General features: G+C 33.9%; 3 protein-coding genes across 3 annotated transcripts; 2 read left to right on the top strand and 1 right to left on the bottom strand.

Moving 5' to 3' along the window:
• Positions 1-956: 956 nt before the first annotated feature.
• Positions 957-5,571, top strand: LOC114413648 (LEAF RUST 10 DISEASE-RESISTANCE LOCUS RECEPTOR-LIKE PROTEIN KINASE-like 2.5). Its single transcript, XM_028378149.1, has 3 exons — positions 957-1,952; positions 3,650-3,685; positions 4,173-5,571. Exons 1-3 carry the CDS (start codon positions 1,118-1,120, stop codon positions 5,309-5,311), a joined length of 2,010 nt encoding a protein of 669 aa, XP_028233950.1. The 5' UTR covers positions 957-1,117; the 3' UTR covers positions 5,312-5,571.
• A 2,424-nt stretch (positions 5,572-7,995) lies between these two features.
• Positions 7,996-14,873, top strand: LOC114413647 (phosphoglucomutase, cytoplasmic). The gene is made up of 19 exons (XM_028378148.1): positions 7,996-8,121; positions 8,222-8,316; positions 8,664-8,745; positions 8,980-9,035; positions 9,616-9,729; positions 9,909-9,971; positions 10,665-10,784; positions 10,915-11,015; positions 11,348-11,407; positions 11,502-11,601; positions 11,700-11,857; positions 11,940-12,035; positions 12,443-12,506; positions 12,599-12,680; positions 12,780-12,952; positions 13,036-13,112; positions 13,837-13,969; positions 14,213-14,329; positions 14,410-14,873. The coding sequence occupies exons 2-19, from the start codon at positions 8,236-8,238 to the stop codon at positions 14,479-14,481; spliced, it is 1,749 nt and encodes a 582-aa protein (XP_028233949.1). The 5' UTR covers positions 7,996-8,121; positions 8,222-8,235; the 3' UTR covers positions 14,482-14,873.
• A 3,735-nt stretch (positions 14,874-18,608) lies between these two features.
• On the bottom strand, positions 18,609-22,062 carry LOC114413646 (pectinesterase-like). Its single transcript, XM_028378147.1, has 3 exons — positions 21,110-22,062; positions 19,990-20,463; positions 18,609-19,235 (listed from the first exon to the last, which is right to left on the bottom strand). The coding sequence occupies exons 1-3, from the start codon at positions 21,984-21,986 to the stop codon at positions 19,021-19,023; spliced, it is 1,566 nt and encodes a 521-aa protein (XP_028233948.1). The 5' UTR covers positions 21,987-22,062; the 3' UTR covers positions 18,609-19,020.
• Positions 22,063-22,693: the final 631 nt, after the last annotated feature.

The raw sequence follows: 22,693 nt of genomic DNA, 5'->3' as shown, positions 1-22,693 counted from the left end.
GAAACAAAAGATGATGGAGAATCCCACCGAGTTTTGTTAGTTCATTTAGAGGTTTAAATTTATAATTTGTTTGAGGCTTTTTAATCATATTTTGAGAGACTAGTTTTCAAATCTTTGAGAGATTAAATTGGTGACAAAATCTTTTGATGACTATAATAGCGAACAAAAAATCTTTGAAGAATTGATTTGGTAACAATATATTTGAAGACTTATATGGTGACTCATGTAACGAAATTGTGTCTTTACTCTTTTTTCCTTCTCTTTTCCTTCTCTTTTATTCTGCATTCTTCTAAGTGATGGCCTCCTTCACTCTTTTCCATTCAGTTTTGATGGCCAACCCTTACCTAATCACTTTCAAACTCATTCCCTAATTACACCAGTCTTAACCTTACCACTATGTTCCACTCTTATCCATTTTATTCTAACTGACTTTTATCCTTTAATTATTTATCCTAACTAACTTTTTTACCTTCAATATATTTATTATCCAACAGTTAATCCAGGCCTATACAAGACCTAGTCCAATGCATATTAATGAATTAAATAGTGGTGATATGTGCATCGTGTCTATATCCTTTAATTTTTTTCTTTTTCTATATCTCTCTTTCTTCTTTCTCTACACCAAAAAAAGGGCTTTTACGTTGAATATTTTCTTGAAGATATTTTGAGTGAAAGAGACTGAAATCTACGTTTGAAACTCTTTAAGATATATTTCAAGTTACATGACAATGACATTTTTTCAAGGTTGCACGTATCCTTTTTTTCAGACCCGTGTGATGCACGGGTAAATTGCTTATGCCCCAAAAGTTACCCGTGTGCTAGAGCAAAAGTTATACCAAAGAGGTTATTCTTTAACTCAAGTCAAATGATACTTCTGTTCTGTTTCCCCTGAAATTATTTTATAATCATATATAATACTATATATAGACGCCTCGTCTCGGGTCGAATTTTCAAATCAACACACTAACATAAACATAGAACAGTCCATGGTCAATATACAACCGCGTGCTTTATCTTGTTTTTTTGGCCTTAATTTCCTTAAAGCAGCCCAAGAAACTTGTCACTTATTCTCAGTTCCCATCACTACTCACACAAATATCAAGTTTTCAACAAAAGCATGCCTGCAGGCTTCGCCATTCAAATCCCCACAACAACCTTCTATGTAACGATGAACACTAGTCGTTCCTCCTTCCTTTCATCCATACTCACACTTGCTTTCTTCTTCTTAACAACTTTGCCACAATCCTACTCTCAAAAAAATGACACGCACTCTATTTGCAGCCAATTATCATTCAGTTGTGGAACTCTCAGAAACATATCGTATCCATTCTGGGGAGGGAACCGACCTCAGTTTTGTGGCCGCAATGGGTTCAAGCTCACGTGCATGCATGACCAAAACACCTCGGTTCAAGTTGGTTCCCAAAGATTCAACGTACTAAACATTAACCAAACTGCTTCCACCTTGAGAATGGCGAGAACAGACCTTGTCTATGATCGCTGCTCTTCCAATTTCACCAACACTTCTCTGAGTGTCAGTCCCTTCAGTTTTCCCTCCACCGTTCAGAATGTCACTATATTCTACGAATGCCCTTCTGGGATTAATTCAGTTGTGGGAAACAATTTTACGTGCCAGAATGATAGTAATAATAAACATGCTTTCTATGTGGTCAATGGAACTCAGCTGAAGCAGTTCCCAGGCCTTCAGAAGTGTGGCGTTAGTGTTCAGATGCAAGTTTCAGAGGGTGTTGTTTGGGACTCTGAGGGTGGAATTGGGGCGTTGGAGAAAGCGCTGGAGAAAGGGTTTGATGTGCGGTACGATGCAGAGTTGAGTTCTCAGTGCACAGCATGCAGGGATTCTGGAGGAGCATGTGGGACGAATGAGAATGATTTGGCTCAGTTCTCTTGTTATTGCTCCGGTGGAACTCATGGTTCACTGTGCTCTACTCACAAAAGTATGTTCTCTTTTCTCTGTTATCTTCTCCATTTTCTGGAATTGAATACCTCTGATAGATATGTTTCTGTTATTTGATGTTCTTATACACAAGTTGTTTAACTCATATACTTTAGATAGAGGTTAAGATAAATAATGGTGGAGATTCTGTGTCACTTCTTCCCGCCTTGTTATCTTGTTGGTTTAAGTGTGGGTCGTGATGAAAAACTTAACAAGATTATATTTCACCTTAACATATAAAAAAACTATGCTTTAAATAACTGTAGCTTGTTTTAGTAATTCTTTACGGCACAAAGATTCGATATGATGTGTTGAATTGAATATTAATATTGAGAATTTGTTGAGAGAGTTCAGGCAATCAGTCGTCCAAAGGTGATAGAAGGAGAGTCAAATTCATCATCAGCTTTTTTCATTAAAATCATCCTTCAGAAAAATCCAATTGCTCTTTTCATTTAGCATTTAATACCACAAGAGACCACCGTCACTGTCTGTATATAAAAGCCATCAATGAAATATGAATTCGACGTTGCATATAAAAACTGTCCTGAGTTCTAAGTACAAACTCTTCTGGTTCTGACGATTGTTTTCTGTTTAAAACATTTTCATCTGTTAATGTTGACTTCTTAGTGTCTAGTATAGTGAGGGAAATAAATTAATTCGTCATGTGTGTCATGAGACAGAGACATGATTAGAATATATGGGTTCATTGCAATAATTGCGTAGAATTATAGCACACATCATCAACTTTTAGCATTATAAGTTGACCTGGATAGATCCAGCTAACCAGGAACCCCATTTCTTCTTAAAAAAAGTATACTTTCTGCCGCATGCGTATGCAAGTATAAACTTCACCAACTGTGTATAATAATAGTAATAGTTTTATTTTATTTTATTGGCGTGTATATAAAAAAAAAAAACTGCAACAACTATTAAGTATTTTTTATGTAGGACATTGGCTAAAGAGCACGCATGGCATGACTAATTGACACGCAACACTTCTGCTTGTTTTCCGCAATGGTTGACTTTTCAGTAACCATTGCCTTCCAGCGTCATGGTAGGCCACGTGTTGGTGTGGTTTAGGTAGAACAAGAATCAATCACGGGATTATATTTGAAAACTATAACACTGAATTTAGCTATATATATATATATATATATATATATATTATAGTTAGCTATTTTTAGGATTGAACATTTTTAAACATATAGTTATAATTATGTTTCTTAATAATACGTAATTTTTTTACATCATTGTTTTCAATGAAAATTAATGTCTGTCGCCTATCCTGGTCACTCCCTTTGCTAATTTCTTGTAGTTAATTTGGACATTGTTCAAGTGGTGTATTCATACTTAGGCTGAAAAATAATTAAAGTTTAATAAAGAATAATTTCTATCAAGAATCAAATTCAGATAATATTTCAACAATTCAATTTTAACTTAAACACGATAATCACTTCTACTCAATCATATAAAATAAAACATTTAGCAAGGTTACAAACTCACAATCACCTCCTTGACACTCTAAAATTAAAATATCAAATTCCACTGTTTTCCTTCTCTTCTTTTTCTCTTTCATGATGCCAAATTTTCAGGTATTTGTTTTCGTATGGCAAAGTAAAACTTGCAATTGTTCAATACAGAATGTAAAGTTCTGAAAGCGTGCAATCTAACAGTGATGATGTATTTTTTTCGTGGCAGGTCAAAGGAAGAACAGAGTGTTGAAGCTGGTTTTAGGTACAACTTTTCTCAAACATATTTCATCATTAGACTCATGCATTTTTTGGACATATATAAGCTGACGATTTGTTGTTGTATCTGATATAACTTACTAACAAAATAAGAATCAAATGCATGCCCGTGAAATTTATACCAAACATGCTACTCTTCTTGAAATCTATAATTAATTATCATGTAAATAAGAGTATAAGACAATCTTAAATTTCTAAATACGCATATATGTAATGCCCAGGTATAAGATATATAGCCGGAACCTAAGAATACTGTAGTTGTATAGCCAAATTCACAGTATCCTTTCCTCATTTCACTTTTCATATCTACTTGGCATATGCCATAATGTTGTGAATGAATTTTGTTTTTTAAAGATTGGTTATTAAATAAACCCCCCAAGGGATTTTACAAGCGTATTGTATGGATGTGCATGCACATCAGCAAACAATTACTATAGACCTGAATGACCCCTGACTCCTAACTCTGCTAACAGGTTTCGTTGCTACTGGATTTGCACTGCCTCTCATTGCTGTCATCATATGCCGTAACAAAGCTAGGATTTGGAAATTTATATTAGTACAAGTTGGTAAGATAAAAAAGAATGATCAAGTTATAGAAGCCTTCCTTGAAAGCCAAGGTTCTCTAGGTCTAAAAAGATACAGTTTCTCCGATATCAAGAAAATAACCAACTCCTTCAAAATTAAACTGGGAGAAGGTGGTTATGGTTCTGTCTACAAAGGAAAATTACTCAATGGTTGCTCGGTGGCAGTGAAGATACTGAACGAGTCAAAAGAGAATGGCGAAGAGTTTATCAATGAGGTTGCTAGCATAAGCAAAACATCCCATGTTAACATTGTCTCTCTCCTTGGATTTTGTCTAGATGGAAGCAGAAAAGCTCTAATATATGAGTTCATGTCCAATGGTTCACTTGAAAAATACATTCACGAGAAGACAGCTGAAACAAAAACTACTACCCCATCCTTGAGTTGGGAGAGATTGCACCAGATTGCAATAGGCATAGCTCGAGGACTAGAGTACCTGCACAAAGGATGCAACACTCGGATTCTGCATTTCGACATTAAGCCACATAACATCCTTTTGGATGAAGCTTATCGCCCGAAGATATCAGATTTTGGGCTTGCTAAGCTTAGCACAAGAGATGAAAGCATCATTTCAATGTCAAATGCTAGAGGGACAGTAGGGTATGTGGCTCCCGAGGTGTTCAGCAAAAGTTTTGGAGGTGTTTCACACAAGTCTGATGTTTACAGCTATGGAATGATGCTGCTAGAAATGGTTGGAGGGCAGAAGAACATGGACGTTGAAGCTAGTCGCTCAAGCGAGATATATTTCCCGCAGTTGGTTATTTATAAGAAGCTTGAGCAGGGCAATGATTTGGGACTTGATGGGATATTGTCCGGTGAGGAAAATGAGATAGCAAAGAGAATGACTATGGTGGGTTTGTGGTGCATTCAGACAATTCCTTCACATAGACCTACCATAAGTAGAGTCATTGACATGTTGGAAGGTAGTGTGGATTCCTTGGAAATGCCACCAAAACCTTTCCTGTCTTCTCCTCCAAGATCATCAACAGATTTTTCCACTGCAATATCCAAATCACTTGCCAGTGTCTGATGCTGCTGCTGGAGTTGCATGTGTTCTTTCAAACATAGTATACCTTACAACTTTCGCTATTGATCATCAAAGTTAATATCGGTCCTTCTATATATATATATTTTGTAAGTGTCTCTTTTTTATTTGGAGCGGGATGGGGGTGATGGGGCCTCATGCATGGGATATGCAAATTAAATAACTGCAACAGTGTGCAATAGTTTCTCCTATTCATATTTAGAGAAATCTATGTTTATTAACATTAATTTATGAGTTTAATTTTACACTTTGTTTCTGGATTAGGAAAAACAAGTGAAAAGAAAGAGAGATGAAAGAAAATATTTTGTTTTCTCATCCAACCTCAAAGAAAATTAAATCCTATAGTAAAGGAGGCAGTGAGAAAGGGGATGCTGAGGTGGCTTAAAGCTAGCTAGTATGATTTACCTCTTTTTTTTATAATACATAGGTAAGTCTAATTCAAGTGATGCTCAAGAAAAATGTGATCACAATTATTAGTATTGAATTAATACCTACAAAAATTGTCACCGGTAGGAAGATGTCCATAATTACAAGAAATTAAACCAAGCTACCATCAAAGACTACTTTCCACTACTATTCGTGGATAAGATGTTAGACATGGTTAAACAAGAGTTCTATCATATATAATCTGGTTACAATCAATTCGAAACAAAAATTCATCTTATCAAAATATTTACAAAAGTTCCTTTATCAATCACTTTTTTTGAATGGATATAAGAAGCTGACTAAATTTCTCATTTGATGAATTATGGTACTATTACGAGAAGGATTAGGCACCCATTCGGGTTCACTACATGTGAGGAAAAATGACAGGTTTCCAACTATAGATGGTGATTGGATAACTAATGGAAGTTTAAAAGTTGCGTGAAGGTTTCAGTCTTATTCAGAGTTGCTAGTGGATAAAAGAGCAGGGACACTCTTTTAGTTTTTATTTTTTATTTTTAAACTAGAGTATCTCCGCTTGCGATTTTATGTCTAAGTCAAGGATTTAATTTTAGATTTTTGTTAAAAATACTACATAAATATAAACGTGAGATCTCTAGCTTGGTTCATAATGGTACTTAGGCAATAACGTTGTTAAGTTTGTTCTTAAATTTGATCAATTTACGGATTATGTGACAATGTACTTGTTGAGCTTTTTGTTTCAATCTTTTTTTTTTCAACCATTGTAATTTGGTGGTTTGACTTTGATCCATGAAATTTTAAGATATTCTTGTAAGTTTTGATCTTTTAATTTAATTATGATTATTCATATTAAAAGTTCTTGTCCCTTCCTAAGATTATATTTTAGGGGAATTAAATTTAGATTGCCCCCACAAAATTCAACCTATATTTTCAATCAAATTACATCATTTGCTTGTTGTTTCAATCTGATGAATGGATTTATATTATAAAAGATGGGTTATACTTTAGTTGAATTTTTGTTTTAAAAGAAGGAAACAAAACATTCAGCTGAGTAAAACTTATAGGAGTGTTACTTTCATTGCCTAATGTCCATTCTGGCGATTAAATTATATGGATTATCATATTAGGGGGGAAGGGGTGCTAAGGGTATTACGTTTTTACGCTTGTAATTTCTTTCTTTTTATTCTTTAGCCATATTCTCAGCCTAACACCAAAATTAAAAAGCGGGGGAAAAGGGATTCGCAGTCATGACTCATGTGGTTCGGCACGTCATGATAAAATGGAATAAACCTTTTTGAGGTTGGAATATTTGGTACGTGCAATTAAGTCCATGGTTACAATTTTTCGGATTTAGTCTTCTGAAGTGAAATGTTGGTAAAAAAAACGAGTGGGTCCATTTTCTGGTTTTGAAATGAATTATTTAACAGGCTAAACGTAATTTAAATTAAGGATGGATATATGCCCAGACTTTTTATTTTATTTTAATTTTTGACATATTTTTTTTTATAAAAAAAGTGAAATAAATTACAGTAAATTTTTGGGTACCATGTATGCACGCCAAAAAAAATAATAGAATGAGAGAAAATAAATTACAGTAAATTTAAAGAAAAAAAGGAAAATATTAAATGAAATAATATACATTAACAAATTTTATGTTATTTTAAATAATTTAAATTATAGTTAAAAAAATTAAAATGATAGAACGCAGCACTACTCAATTTCATTTTGCTTCATTCTATCTCTCTTCATTAATCTAAATAAATAAGCGCGGGAATGAATCTCAAACTAGAGATTCATAAATGATTTCAGGAAAATAAATTATTATAATCTTCGGATAAAGTTAATTTATTACGTGGGATGTTTTAATTAGCTTGAACATTTTTTTTTTACTGCAAAGCTTGAACTATTATTCTCATAGCATATAACTTATTAACTTATAAGTATCTCATACTCCAATGCAGCATTTTAATTTTGATAAAGACAAAAAAATAAATTAAAATTATTTAAAATTATGAATGAAATATAAATTATTAATTTACATAATTAAAAATTGAAAAATAAAATTAAAAAAATTTATAAAGAAGTATATAATTAATTAAAAAACTAAAAATGAGGCCTTTATTAACTAAGTTGGAGAATATTTGTTGATATGAAAAAAAATAAAGCACTTATTATATAAAAATATAAAAAATATATTTTTCTTCTGAATCTTAAAAATATTTATTGATTGCGAATTTGAGATTTGCGACTTGCGACTTGCGAGTGAGTGCCTAACAATATTTTTCTCACAAATTCCAAAACCGACACGCCCATAAAATTCCTCTTGGCACAAATGTCATCTCCATAAGCATTCATTTTCATCAACTGCTAAGCTAACTGAACTCTCTCTCGTTGTTCCCTTGGCCTCTCGCTCTATAAATACACATCGCATCATTCTCTCACTTGCACATTGAAATCTGAACCTTCCGGATTTCGTTTTGCTTTGTTCAGGTAGCCAGCCAGTCATGGTGCTCTTCAATGTTTCACGCGTAGAGACCACTCCCTTCGATGGCCAGAAGCCTGGAACCTCTGGTCTCCGCAAGAAGGTTCCTTATCTCGATTTGATCCTTTCCTCTATCAATTCATGCTTTAGTTTTTCTGAGAATTGTACTACTCGCTGGATCTTGTCTTCAAATCATATCTTCTGATTCTGATCTGTTTCGATTGAGCTGCATGTAATGTGTATGCGTTGTGTTTGATATGGATCGCGATTGGATCAGAGCGCAGAATTCGTTTTGAGCAATTTAAGATCAACCAAATTGTTTAGTCGTTTTGAATTCCATTGTAGTTTGAATCAAATTTTCTGATGCAAGATCTGTTTCACATTGGTGGTTGCTTCTTCTTCATTACATGTACTATTAATTGTAATACTTCGTTCGCTGGATCTTTTCAGGTGAAAGTGTTCGTGCAACCTCATTACCTCCATAACTTTGTTCAGTCAACATTCAATGCATTAACTGTGGAAAAAGTTAGAGGTACGAATCCTTCAATTCTCTTACTTTGCTTCAAACTCACGGTACTGAAATACTATTATTATCAGCTTTACTGCGCCTGAAATGAATATGCTTCTTTCTCATAACAAAAAAAAAAAAAAAAGATAGGCGGGATTCATCATGCCTTTTCAGAAACTGTTTTTCCTTCCACTTGTTTCTTTTTTATGTTTCTATTATGCTGTGGGATACTGAGAACTGTTCCTTCCATTCTTGTAGGTGCAACGCTAGTTGTATCTGGTGATGGTCGTTATTTTTCAAAGGAAGCTATTCAGGTACTTTTTCACTGTCCACTTTTCTCGCTTTTTAATGTAGTCTTCTTGGTGTCTGAAGTATTTGGTTTATCAATTACTTTATAAGTGCCGGCAAATTGGTAATATTTCTTTGGAAAACTTATCATTTGCATTACTTAGATGCCTTACAATTTTATTTTATTTTTATGTTGTCACTTTGAAATTGAGCTTCTTTTCTTTGGTTTAATTTGATTTGTACTACATCTAACATAGGCAGGCATTTTGACAAATCTGATTGCACCACTTGTGGCATTTTAGATATAATTTATGATTTTGGCTTGAAATTTACTAGATCTTTTAATTAAACAAATAAAAGTATACAGGTTAAGATCTTATAATAACAAGGAGATGGATACTAAAATGCCATTTTCCAACTTCAGAGTTTTGTACTCTGGAATAGAGACTTGCTTTGTTTCTTTTAACTTCATACACCATTGGTTACGTATCTGTTCACTTATGACTTTCTTGTATGAGAGGATATTCATTTCATGCTACATCACATGCTTGTCTTCTAATGTCAATATCATATTTGACATCACTAATGATTTTAATGAATCTGCAGATTATAACTAAAATGTCAGCAGCAAATGGAGTAAGACGTGTTTGGATTGGTCAAAATGGATTGCTTTCAACTCCTGCAGTATCTGCTGTTATACGTGAAAGAGTTGGAGCTGATGTGAGTAATGTTTTCTACAGTTTGCTTCTCGTTATCTGTACTTCTCTTTATTATGCTTAGAATGCGTTTTGTTTCCTCAAAGATGATCCATGATTTTCATAGTGGAATTGCATATGGTAACATTTTTTTCTCCTGAGTTAAAGCAAAATAGTGGATAAAAAATTGTATTATCTGTACAGGGATCCAGGGCAACAGGTGCATTTATACTGACAGCAAGTCACAATCCTGGTGGCCCTCATGAGGTGAGTATTTCGTGTATTACTTTAATTATTTCTGGATGAATTAAATTAGATTAATGAATATGATGATATTTGGTATAGGAATTTAATGTGTGGATCTCTCTCACATTCCATTTCTGAAATCTGAACTAAGTTGACTGACATTTAACCTTTTGGCTTGGCCACTTGAATTATTTGAGGTTGACCTACATTGCTTGGATCTATGTAATTTATGTGGATCATGGGGTTACAAATTACACGATAAATTTTTTGTACTCTTCATTCTTTTTCAACTTCATGATAAGTGATAAAACCTATTTTTTGTTTTCAAAAGAGGAAAAGACATCAAGTAGGCCACAGATGATACTGTTTATTAGGATCTGACTGGTTAGTTAAAAACCAAATAGCAAGAAATAGTGGGAAAACATACAATTACACATTATTATTATTTTTTAAAATGATGCAGGGAAGTCTTCAATGACAAGCTTGATCTATGCAAACATTGAAATATTGCGTTTATGTGACCATGAAAATATTCCTGATTGTCCCTTCCCCAAATAATCAAATAAGCTTTAAGCCATGGTTAATAAGGTGAATATTTCCAAAATGTAAATGTAGGAGTAGATGGGTGTTCCCCTATGATATTATGCTGAGATCTTGTTGGTTGTAAAATTAACTCGGAAAGATCGTTACTGTCATTTGGTTTCCATGTTTCAGGATTTTGGAATTAAATATAATATGGAAAACGGTGGACCTGCACCAGAGGGAATTACTGACAAGATATATGAAAACACAACAACAATTAATGAGTACTTGATTGCATCAGATCTGCCAGATGTACTGCTCATGACCTGGCAACAAATATTCTCCCTTTCTTTATTTATCTATCTTGTTTTTAATTAAGACTATAATTGTAATGTCTTTCATCAACCAAATCTTGTTTCCCATTCTCTATTTGTTTTCTCAGGTGGATATCACCACAACAGGTGTTACAAGCTTTACAGGCCCTGAAGGACCATTTGATGTTGAGGTTTTTGATTCAGCAAGTGATTATATAAAATTGATGAAGTAAGATTCTTTTACAACTTCATCTTACACTCTGCATCTATGCAAAGAAGTTTTATGCAAGTGGATTTATTTATGTCGTGTCATGATGCCAATTAACCTGTAAGGCTGGAGAACATTGAAGGAAGAAAATGTTTAAATTTAGTCAAGTTGTAAAAGTTTGTTTTAATAGATTTTCCTTCCTTTTCCATTTTGAGTATCCAGTTTGGTGTTTCATATGATGCAGTGTTCTTACAACAAGCAATCTTGATTTTAATTAGATAATCACATGTTCTATATTCTTATGTGCTTCTACTGATTCAATCCTTTCTTACCCCATGATTGAAATTTTGCAGGTCAATTTTTGATTTTGAATCTATCAGGAAACTGCTGTCATCTCCTAAATTCACATTCTGGTATATTTTATGGCTGTTGTTTTAAACTGTGATATAGAATATTCTTAGTTCTTCATCCCAAAACCTAATCATAAATTTCTTTGACGTTATTGAGTTATGATGCACTACATGGGGTTGGTGGAGCATATGCAAAGAGTATATTTGTGGATGAGCTTGGGGCACAAGAAAGCTCTTTACTGAACTGTACACCAAAGGTCTTATTCTCTTGTTGATTAATGCCAAGGATAGCTTTAAATATTCTGAATGCCAGTTGTGATTTGCCTTTGATTTGTGGATGACTTGTTGGATACAGGAAGACTTTGGAGGAGGACACCCAGACCCCAATTTGACATATGCAAAAGAGTTGGTTGCTCGTATGGGATTGGGCAAATCCGAACCACAAGATGATCCCCCAGAGTTTGGTGCTGCTTCTGATGGTGATGCAGATCGCAACATGATACTTGGTAAAAGGTAGTGTTGCCCTTAATTTGTGGTGAATTTAAATATTCTCCAACTTTTTGTGTGTAATATCTGTGTATCCCCTGTTTGTTAGGTTTTTTGTCACTCCTTCAGATTCCGTGGCCATTATCGCTGCAAATGCCGTTGAAGCTATACCATACTTTTCTGCTGGTTTAAAGGGTGTTGCCAGGTTTTTAAGTTTTAAGCCTCTCTCTCTTAATTTCATCAGTAGTGTGTGTTTGAACACAAAGAAGCACATTTACCAATGTGCATTTGTGTGTCATGCAGTAATGGCAGGCTTATACTTGCATATGCTTGGTAATTATTAACTATCTTGTAATTATCTAGCTAGTTGCTGCAAAAGGTGTGATTAGATTTGTTTCTAGTTGGACTATGAAATAGGAAGAATTTGCATTTGAGTTAAATACAAAGATTTTAATATTCATAATTGTTGGTTATATATTCCCCCAATGACCAAATTGTTGATTTGCCATTAGTTCTTGAGCTTTTTTCCTAGCAACTTGACCTTTTGTGTAACTTCATTTCTTGCCACCAGTTTTACCAATATACCAATTTTAAATTATAAATATTTTGTAGGAGCATGCCAACCTCTGCTGCCCTGGATGTTGTAGCCAAACATCTGAATTTGAAATTTTTTGAGGTATACTGCTATTCAATATTTTTAAGCATGAAAATACTTGATGGCGACTTTTAGACATGTAATTATTTAATTTAATTATTATTCAAAACCAGGTCCCCACGGGTTGGAAGTTCTTTGGTAATTTAATGGATGCTGGATTATGTTCAGTCTGTGGTGAAGAAAGTTTTGGGACTGGTATGTGTTTGCTATTGCATTAAGAGGAGCAAAGTACAACTTTCAACTTTATTAAAACCTAGTTTTTATCTTGTGATTATTCCTTGTGTTTGTGGATAGGTTCTGACCATATTCGTGAGAAAGATGGAATCTGGGCAGTTTTGGCCTGGCTATCTATACTTGCATATAAAAATAAAGATAAACTTGAAGACAAGCTTGTCACTGTTGAAGACATAGTTCGCCAGCATTGGGCTACTTATGGGCGCCATTATTATACTCGATATGACTATGAAGTATGATACAATCGCATTTTCTCCTACTTTGTTATAATTGGTTTTGAAAATCAGTTAGTGACCTCAATTTTTTTTCCTTAAAGAATGTGGATGCAGGTGCAGCAAAGGAACTGATGGCATATTTGGTCAAGCTGCAGTCCTCACTTTCAGAAGTCAATCAGTATGCTAATTTTAGTATACTAACATTATTTTAAAATTGAGTTTGCTTACAGTATATTTTCCTTGTGATGCAGTAAAAGCTTTTGCAAATCAATTTGATCATGATGTGACATTCTTTAATGTCATTGATGTTTAGAAACTGGTTTGTACTTCTTGTTATAAAGATATGCATCCGGTGAGAGTTGTCTTATACTAGCTAGTACCTGGGTATCTTACAACCCATCAACAAAAAAAACTCAAGCAACTATCCCCCAAAGAACCAAAAACTTGCCAACATCCTGGCAGACTTCTCCAGGAGTCTTTGACCTAAAGTAAAAGCATAAAATTCTATCCATTATCTAAAGAACTAAGGTATCTAGCACCACCTGAGTAATGTAACTTTCTGTGCTGCTCCTCTGATTGTTTATCATGTAAGATATGCCCCAGTCATGGAAAAGTGTGCATTGACCCACTTCCCTTGTGTCTAACTCTTGCTTCAGTTCATCTCCACTGCTGATTATAGATATGTTCCTTGTCGGAAAATAGAACTTCCTGATTATTTAGAATAATGAATCTGTTACAGTTACCTATTTAGTTTGTTGGTAGCTGATGGAGTTGGAATAATGAATCTGTTACAGTTACCTGTTTAGTTCGTTGGTATTTAACTTAGGAATAAGATTACTTGGTGAGGGTTTGAATCTGTGGCTTCATCATAAATCTAATGAATTTATTCGCTGTCTTTTTAGGATTATTAAGGGGATAAGGTCAGATGTTTCGAATGTTGTTCACGGTGATGAATTTGAGTACAATGATCCTGTGGATGGTTCCATCTCATCACATCAGGGAATCCGATATTTGTTTGAGGATGGATCACGATTGGTGAGTTTACTGCTCGAAAAATATTTGTTGCAATTAACTTGATGGAAAAAGGTTAAATTTCGGGTGGTGGTCTTTCAGAATTGAAAATGCATAGTCTTGCATGTAATTACTAATTATTCATATTCTTCCCATTGTTAGGAACATAATGTTAATGTGAGATTTTGTTTCGATGGATATATTCCATTATTTTATTCAATTTCTTTTTCCTCATTTATTTTGTTTTCTTACGTTCTACTACTCTAGATTTTCCGCCTATCTGGAACTGGATCAGAAGGTGCAACAATTCGACTATACATTGAGCAATATGAGAAGGATCCATCAAAGATTGGGAGACTTTCAAATGAAGCCCTTGCTCCTCTTGTAAGATGCTTATAATATTTAAATATTAAAGTTGTATCAAACTTGCAATCTTGACTGACTTAAACATCACTCAATTACAGGTGGAAGTTGCATTGAAACTTTCGAAGATGGAAGAATTCACTGGTCGATCCGCTCCAACAGTCATTACATGAACACATACAGGTGGAAGGTGGTTAGATCCTGAAGTTTCTCCCAGTCATTTCTTCTTTGTTCAGTTTCTTACGGATGGCCGAACACTAGTGTTGGTTGTTTGCAGCCTTTGCTATGGGCACTTGAGTGGAATTTGATCAGTTACTTTATCAAAATTTTGATGTGCTGAATAAGTTGCAACTGCCGAGTGCTAATTCTATTATATAGTCTTAATATGATGGCTCCTCTTGTATTGGCGTTTTATTAGGAGCATTCTTTCCTTCCTTTTTTTTTTGGTCCCTGCGGTGAGATTTGACTTCTCTCCTAAACTAACTTTGGAAGAAGATAGATGGCCACCACCAGCTGAACAAAGGCTAGCCGTTTCGTTGCAAATATATTTTTATTTTTAGGTTTATGGGTCATTCCAGATAAATTCTTGCTTATGTGAACACACCCCCGTTATCTAGCATTACGTGCTAGCATTGCAGAAAGCTTTTGAAGAAAAAATAATACATTACCAACATCAGTCCTTGGAGGAGGATGTGAAAAAAAGTGTTGGTATTTTTCAAGTGACCAATTTTAATATAATACTTAGTTAAGCAAAATAGCTGGATAATATTTTTAGTGAAGATTTTTTTTTTGTACTTAAACTTGATTTTTCGTGTTTAATGAAAGATATTTGCATAAACATGAATATGCGAAACAATAACACGAACATACATTGTCATCGCCAATTCGTCGTGTGTACATATATAAAGATCAGGATACAAACATAGTGCATCTTTATAAAGTAATTGAATTATAAACAGTTTAGAACTTACTTGAAATTGAATTATAAACAGTTTAGAACTTAATGAATTTTCCTTAAAGACTTGTTTAGATAATTTTTTTCTATAAGAACTCATAAGAAAAGAAAATAAGAAAGAAATACAAAATAAGCTTTTTTCCAAAAACTAAAATCAGCTTATATATAAATTTAATTATAAAAACTCTTTCATATTAGCTTTTCCAAACACTAATTTTAAGTTTTGTAAGAAAAACTTATTCATTTTTTCTTATTTTCTTTCTAAGTATTTATAAAAAAAATTATTTAATACTTTTTTGGTGGAAAAAAAATATTTAAATGAACTACTTGAAATAATCAGGCCCCAAATCCAACATATTACATATCTCAGCAATTATAATGAGTTCAACATTACCTACTTGCTTATCTATTTGATGTGGGATTAATCTCTATCTATTATACTCACATTTTCAAAACCAAGTTGTTGCGCCATCAACTCTCTTTCTCCCCCAATTGTTGTTATTCGAGTCACCACCCCCTTCCATTCTTCACTGCGCCGAGAAAGACGAACTTAATTACAACCTTTAGCTTCTCAGCATTCTTCGCCAGCTATGGGACAAATGCTTAATGGTTTAGTTTGAATTCTTACATGAACGATATCTGCAAGACAGCGTCGTATCTTATTATACTCTACCTCCAATTTTTTTTGTTTATTTTTTCAAACTTTTCTTTGGTGAAAATTTCAAATTTTGGTAGCCATTGATGAATGGAAATGGGAAATGGCCTTTTGGATATAGGCAAATGGACTTGGCCACGCCCACTATTGATTGGTTCCTGAAATGGGGTCAAACTTGTTTGTATTTATTTTAGTGAAGTTGATTGATTGATTTTCCTGAAATTGATCCAGTGCAATGGCCTCTGTTGATTGATTTTCCTGAAATTGGTCCATTGCAATTACTTTCTCCTTCAGCCAAGAAAGAAACAATAGAGTACTTATTCATTCTATCAGATTGTTCACCACAAGACAAAGTGATTAATTAGGTGGCTTATGTCCTAAAAAATAGAAAAGATTATCAATTAGTGAGGCTCCATTGATTATTATATTCATGGCTTTCTATCCTTGTAATGCTGCACACACCTTTTGCACTTTTAAAATTATCTTAGTCAGAAACAATCTTTATTTTGTAAAAACAATAAGGTTTTTTTTTTCAGAAACCGATATTAACATGATTTCGTTAATATTAATTTTTGAAAAAAAACTAATATTGTATTATCTTATTTATAATATTTTTTGCACTTCTGACACTTCAATCGTCTCCCTCACGCTTCCGGCAACCTTACTACCTTAAACCCTTTCTCACTCTCACTCTTGGTCTCACTCTCGCGGTGTTAAAACCATTATTGGTACTATCACTCTCAGTCACATTGTCACTCTCGGTCTAAGACTCACTCTTGCTCTTGATCTCACTTGGTGCTAAACCCTTTCTAGTATGTTTTCTCCTGGATTGTGTGTATCTTCCTCCTTTTGCACTGTCGAAGAAACTTTTTGATTTTCTTTAGTATGTGATTATGGTTGTATTGATTATTGAACCTAATTAGTAGTAAGTGGTGATGGCTGAACAATGTTGTAACCATCACCGACATTGTCACTGTCACTTCCACTACCAATGATGATTAGTAGTAGTAAATTTTGTCTTTGATTTTTTCTGCTTGCTAACGTGACAACCTATTTTGTTTGGTGAATGATGAAGATTTGGAAGTTAAAGAGATTGATTAATAATGATTGTTAGGATGTAAATTTTTTTACAACAATATCTGCCAATGTTTCTAAAGGACCACCCTAGGAAAAAAAATCTTGTATATACGAAGCATCCAATACAAACACATGAATTTATTAAAAAAATTTCATAATGTCAGTTCAAGAGATAGAATTCTCTTCTAGTCTTTTTGAAATATCGTTGTCCATTGTGTTCCAGTTGTACAATGAAAATGTATTGATATCATATTGTTATGCCAACTCTATCATGCTTTTGAAGTAAATGTGGAATGTAAAAAAGACTCACTACTTAAACATATATTATTACCTAATAGGTTTTAAGTTTCTACCCCTTCATTTTATTTGTACAGACATCATTGCTATAAATATTATATTAGTTGCATGAAATAAACTCCTAAATAAGCATGATGCATAGTCAGTTCATGCATAGTTGGTTTGACAAAATCTACTTAATGTCATGTTTATATTATAAATGGATTTTAGAAATAATGAATGAAGATCGACAGAAAATGGCTAGCACAACGATGAAGATTAACAAAAAATCATAAGAAAAGTTCAACACAGTTTATATTATGGATCAAGTTAGAAATTTGAAGATTATTCTCAATTTATAATGCATTTACTTATATTAGTTTGCTTGTAAAATGTATTCTTATGGTGAAATCAGTAGGTCATTTGCGTTAAGATAGAAGGAAGAACTAGAGCATACTTGACATTTGTTAGACAGTAATATCAACATGCACTCTGTTACACACGATCAAGATATGATGAATCGAACTCTACTAGCTGGATGGACAGAACTCAAATATTTCTATTACCATAAGAAGAAGGAGAAACCCAACCAATCAAAAATTAATTTTCACCCAGCCAGACTTTGTAGGAAATTAAAATTACAAGTGGTTAGTTCCCTCTTATATAGATATGAAAAAAAGAACATGTCAGTCCCGACTCGTCTTAGTTTACCCCGCTTGAACAGTGCAGAATTTGTTGGCAATCTATATATAACCAAAATCAACCACTAAGAAAGAGCTAGTTAATAAAACTTTTAAAGGAGCAGGACACTTCAAAATTTGGCAAGCACCACCATTAATTACTAATTAGAAGTTACAACTTGATGCTAGCAGCCGAACAGGATTAAAAAAAATGCAGAAGAAGACTAAGTAAGCACGAGTTGTTTTTTCAGAACAAAACTAGTCAGTTGGTCCTTCTGTAATTCTGTTTGATAATCAGCCCTATCAGTACTAATCACAATTAAGAGATGTTAACATCAACAATGGATCACAACCTGATTGCTGTTTAACCAAACCCAGGTAACATGAAATTTATATAAGTATTGAGAAATTTATTTATACAATAAATTTGTATAATTTTTTGTGCAACAGAAACAAAATATATATATATATATATATATATATATATATATATATATATATATATATATATAGTGAGAGAGAGGAAGGAAAACAAATAAAATAAGATAAACGATGTAATAGTGTGAGATGAATAAATGAAATAATATTATAGAAATAGTATATGAATAAAATAAATTATAAGTATTTTTGCTAATTAATTAGTCCTGCTAGTTGACATGATGAAAAATAATGTGCAATTAATATATCAAAGTAGTACAAGTGGAAGAACTTGAATCAAAGACTTGTGTACATTTATGGCATTTTACAACTTTATTGATAGATAGACAGGACATTCTTGACGTCAGAAAAAGAAAGAAAAAAAGATACATGTACAGGATATTCATATCTATCATCATCCGTAATTCGGTCCTTCCGTGGACAAAAAATAACAGACTGTGTAAGGGAAGAAGAAACACACTACAACATTTTGTGTAGCCTCTGTAGAAGGAAACACATACAAACTAGCCCTATTATCAAGTCTTCATGGCATTTGGAAGCAACCAAATCCTACCCACTTCACTCACCACTCACCACACAACACGACAATTAATCGATCCGTTTCTGACAATTTAGAGTATATTTTATTCATTCATAAACCTGCATCAAAGGGCACGCCACTCCCAGAAATCCACGAGCCCCCAGCCAAGAAATTTCCAACGGTGAATTTCACAGCCTCAGAACTGGAGATCAGACGAAACCCTGGCCATTTGACCCTCCCTGCAGTGCTAGCACCAGCTCCTGTATTCGCATATTCTGCGTAGTAGAGGCTGCTCAGACCAAAGTTTCCACTCCACGGAGACCAACCTGCAATACGAGCATTATATATATTTTCAGTCCTTCTACACTACCTAACAATTTCATCTATTTACAAGAGAATCACCGGTATACTCTCTCAATAGCAAGCAGAATATATATATATATACACACACACGAACTTATTTGTACTTTTCCTTTATTTATGAAAGAAAAAAATAATATAAGATAACTTGTTTATAATAAGGGCATGTTTGTTTGTTTTTTTAAGAAAACAAAATCAAATTTTCTTTACAAGAATATATTTTGAAAATTGTAACTCTGTTTGGATTTTCATAGTATTCTACTTTTAGTTTTTTATTATATGATATGTAGAATTTAATAATTATGCACTAGTTAGTATAAGTCATCTTATTAGTTAGTATGACTTTTTAAATTATTATTATAAAAATTAACATCTTATTATACATAAAACTTATCCTCTCTACTATATATATATATATATATATATATATATATATATATATTCTTTCTTCTTCTATTTTATCTTCTTTCCTGAACACTCTGGCTCCCTAAGAATTAATTTCTGAAAATTTCTTAATAAAATAATCTTAAAAACTAGAAAACAAAAACACACCTAATTAATACTGCAACCAATAAGACTATGTTCTGTATCTACACTATCTAACATACAAAAAAGAAAAGACATGGGATGTGAGCTTTATCTAACAAGTAGACCCCTCCTCTCATGATTCTTTTTCTTTCTTGTTAAACAGTGAAGCTTATTAAAAAAGAACTGGTGGACCTGCAGGGTCAATCAAGCCATCAAGGGCACTCTTCATGACCACAGTCCTTGAGTACTTTTGCCATGGGCGACCTAGGAAGGTTTTGAAAGAGCCTTGCACTGCTATCAAGTCCCCAGCTGCAGTTATACGACAGTTATGGATGATGATGCCCGTGTTCTCGTTAGGGTCGGTTCTTGCTTGTGCCGTCACCGTGTTCTGCTGATTGCTCATCGGTTTCCTCACATAGATGTTGCAGTTTTGAAGAACCGTCACGGCATCCCCGAATATGAAGTCTATGGTTCCGTATATGTCACAATCACGGTAGAATTGGCGGTTGGCGTAGACGTATAAGGTGTCTTGGTACCCCATAAAGCTGCACCGGTAGAACACTGAGTGGTCCGCACCGGATCGGAGAGCCACCGCTTGGTGCTGTTGTGGTCCCGCTGTGTTCTCAAAGGTTATGTCTCGAGCGATGAAGCCGTCACCAGAAACCGCTACAACAATCAATTCAAGTTTTAATTACTGAAAAATAGTTTATATAAACACTGATATTCAATAATAACTCATTATATAATATTAGCTTCAAAAATCATTTCAATAATTATTTATAATTAAACATATGTTAAGGATGCAAAAATAAAAAGTCTTCATCTTCACTAATTAAGTGTAACGTGAAAATATCTTAGCCACCAGTTTTGTGTGACTTGATTTTAAAATAAATAAAAATAATAATATATGCTTAATGTTCATTATTGTTGATTCCAGCTCCAGCATGTTAGTTACTTTTTTTCTGTTTAAAAAACATGAAGTTTAAAGTATTCTATCCTTTTATTTTTCTTTTAGTGGTTTCATAGGAAAATGACAAGGAGTTCTGATTATGATGATCGTCCGTAACAACAAGTTGTACAAAAATAAGTACTGCAGGTCCTGTCTCAATGGGGCCAAGTATGATATAGGTTTTCATTTTCTCAACAGTGAAACGATATTGAAATCATTTTTATATATCTTCTCATCAAGATTTCAAAAACTAATCGATGATGTGTACGTGCCATGGTTTAATTTAAGAACTTGATTGATAATAGGGATATAAAAAAATTGATCTAAGTTGTGTATACATGAGTTAACAAATTAAGAACTTACCAAAAGTAGCAGAACGAAAAGTAGTGGAACCATCTTGTGCGTTAAGATTACCAGTAACAATAGTAGCACCCATCCCATCTCCAATGATCATTAAGTTCTTGACTGTCCTCTTAATATCAATGCTATCTTTGTAGACACCAGCTTTGACGTGCACAACAACACGCCCTTTCCCACTGAGCTTAGCAGCTGCAGCCACGCCCTCTGAGATGGTCTTATAGTTCCCACTCCCATCTTGTGCCACCACAACATCAGCTTTTGGTGTTGTTTCCTGAAGAAGCCTTCTATCTGAATGTGACAACCAATAGGGGAAGCCATCTGAAAGCAACAACCTTCTCCCACCACTTTGTTTGGTCGATGAAGTTGTCAAAGTCATCATCATAGTTTTGCTAATGGACAAGGAATTGCTAAGCAGTTTGGAGAAGTTGCTTAGCATGGAGGGGAAGTAATTTAGGTGTGAGGGAAGGTTAAATTCAGTGAAACCATTTTGGCATGTTTGATGGTTGGCAATGGATGCACTTTGCCAAGTCAACCTATCATTTAGTTTGTTTGAGTTCATTGAGCGTTTGAGCTGATAAAGTGTGTCCTCATAGAGCTCCAAACAATCTTCCCATGCAGACTTGGCTCGCTTGTCCTTGAAATTATTCAAGTCCATTTTTGAGACAAGTTTATGAGCCACAATGGCTTGCTCCATGGTAACCCTAAGGGCCAGATCATGGAAGGAAGAAGATGAAGCATCTAGGGTTGATAATGTGTTGGTAGTTTCAATGTAATGCATGCACACACGGGGGTAGGGGGTTTCATTGCATGAAAATTGTTTGCCATGCACAACCAAGAGAGAATAAAGAAGACAGTATCCAATGACAAATAGTTTGTCCATTTGGAAAATGAAATGATCAAATTGTTTTCTGTTATATTATCAAGCTTGTTAGGAAAGAGATCGATCTAGGATATTATCTTAGAAATGCTTGTGAATAAAAAGTGCAAGGGAAATGTGCTATATATAGCCTTGAACCTGGCTTTGGTAGGCCATGAAGTTAGACATATATAATATGTGGATATAAGTTTTTTAATATATATATATGTGTGTGTGTGTGTGTGTGTTTGCGTGATAATACATGGTTAGCGTCAAATTAATTAAAATGGAGAGGGGGAAGAATATTCTGGCTTCTATTCGTATTTGAAATAAAAACACCAAGATTTTCTAAATTTGATTTAATTGAAGCAGTCAAGCTAATCTTAATTAGTTTATTCAACTTAGCGTGTGTTGCACTTTTTCTGCCACGTAGATACTCTTTTTCTGTCTTTTGAAAATTTCAGCCTCTTAAGATTTCAAAAAGTGGAAGTGACGGACGAATATAACAATTAGATAAAGGTCGTTCATGCATTGCTCTTTCTATTTCACAACTTCACTTTTAAAGACATCAGTCACCTAACCAAATACAGAGGTATAAAGCTTTCACTGCCCTGTTGTATCTGTCGACGATAATTCTATCCATAATTTTTAGGTATGTGTAGGATAAAAACATTTTCATCAGAGGAAGGGATTTGAAGTCAGAAATTTACTAGCAAAATTTAATGAGATGA

The sequence above is a fragment of the Glycine soja genome, chromosome 5 (assembly GCF_004193775.1).
Source record: "Glycine soja cultivar W05 chromosome 5, ASM419377v2, whole genome shotgun sequence".
Lineage (NCBI taxonomy): Eukaryota > Viridiplantae > Streptophyta > Magnoliopsida > Fabales > Fabaceae > Glycine > Glycine soja.
This window is presented reverse-complemented; position numbering and strand designations above follow the sequence as displayed.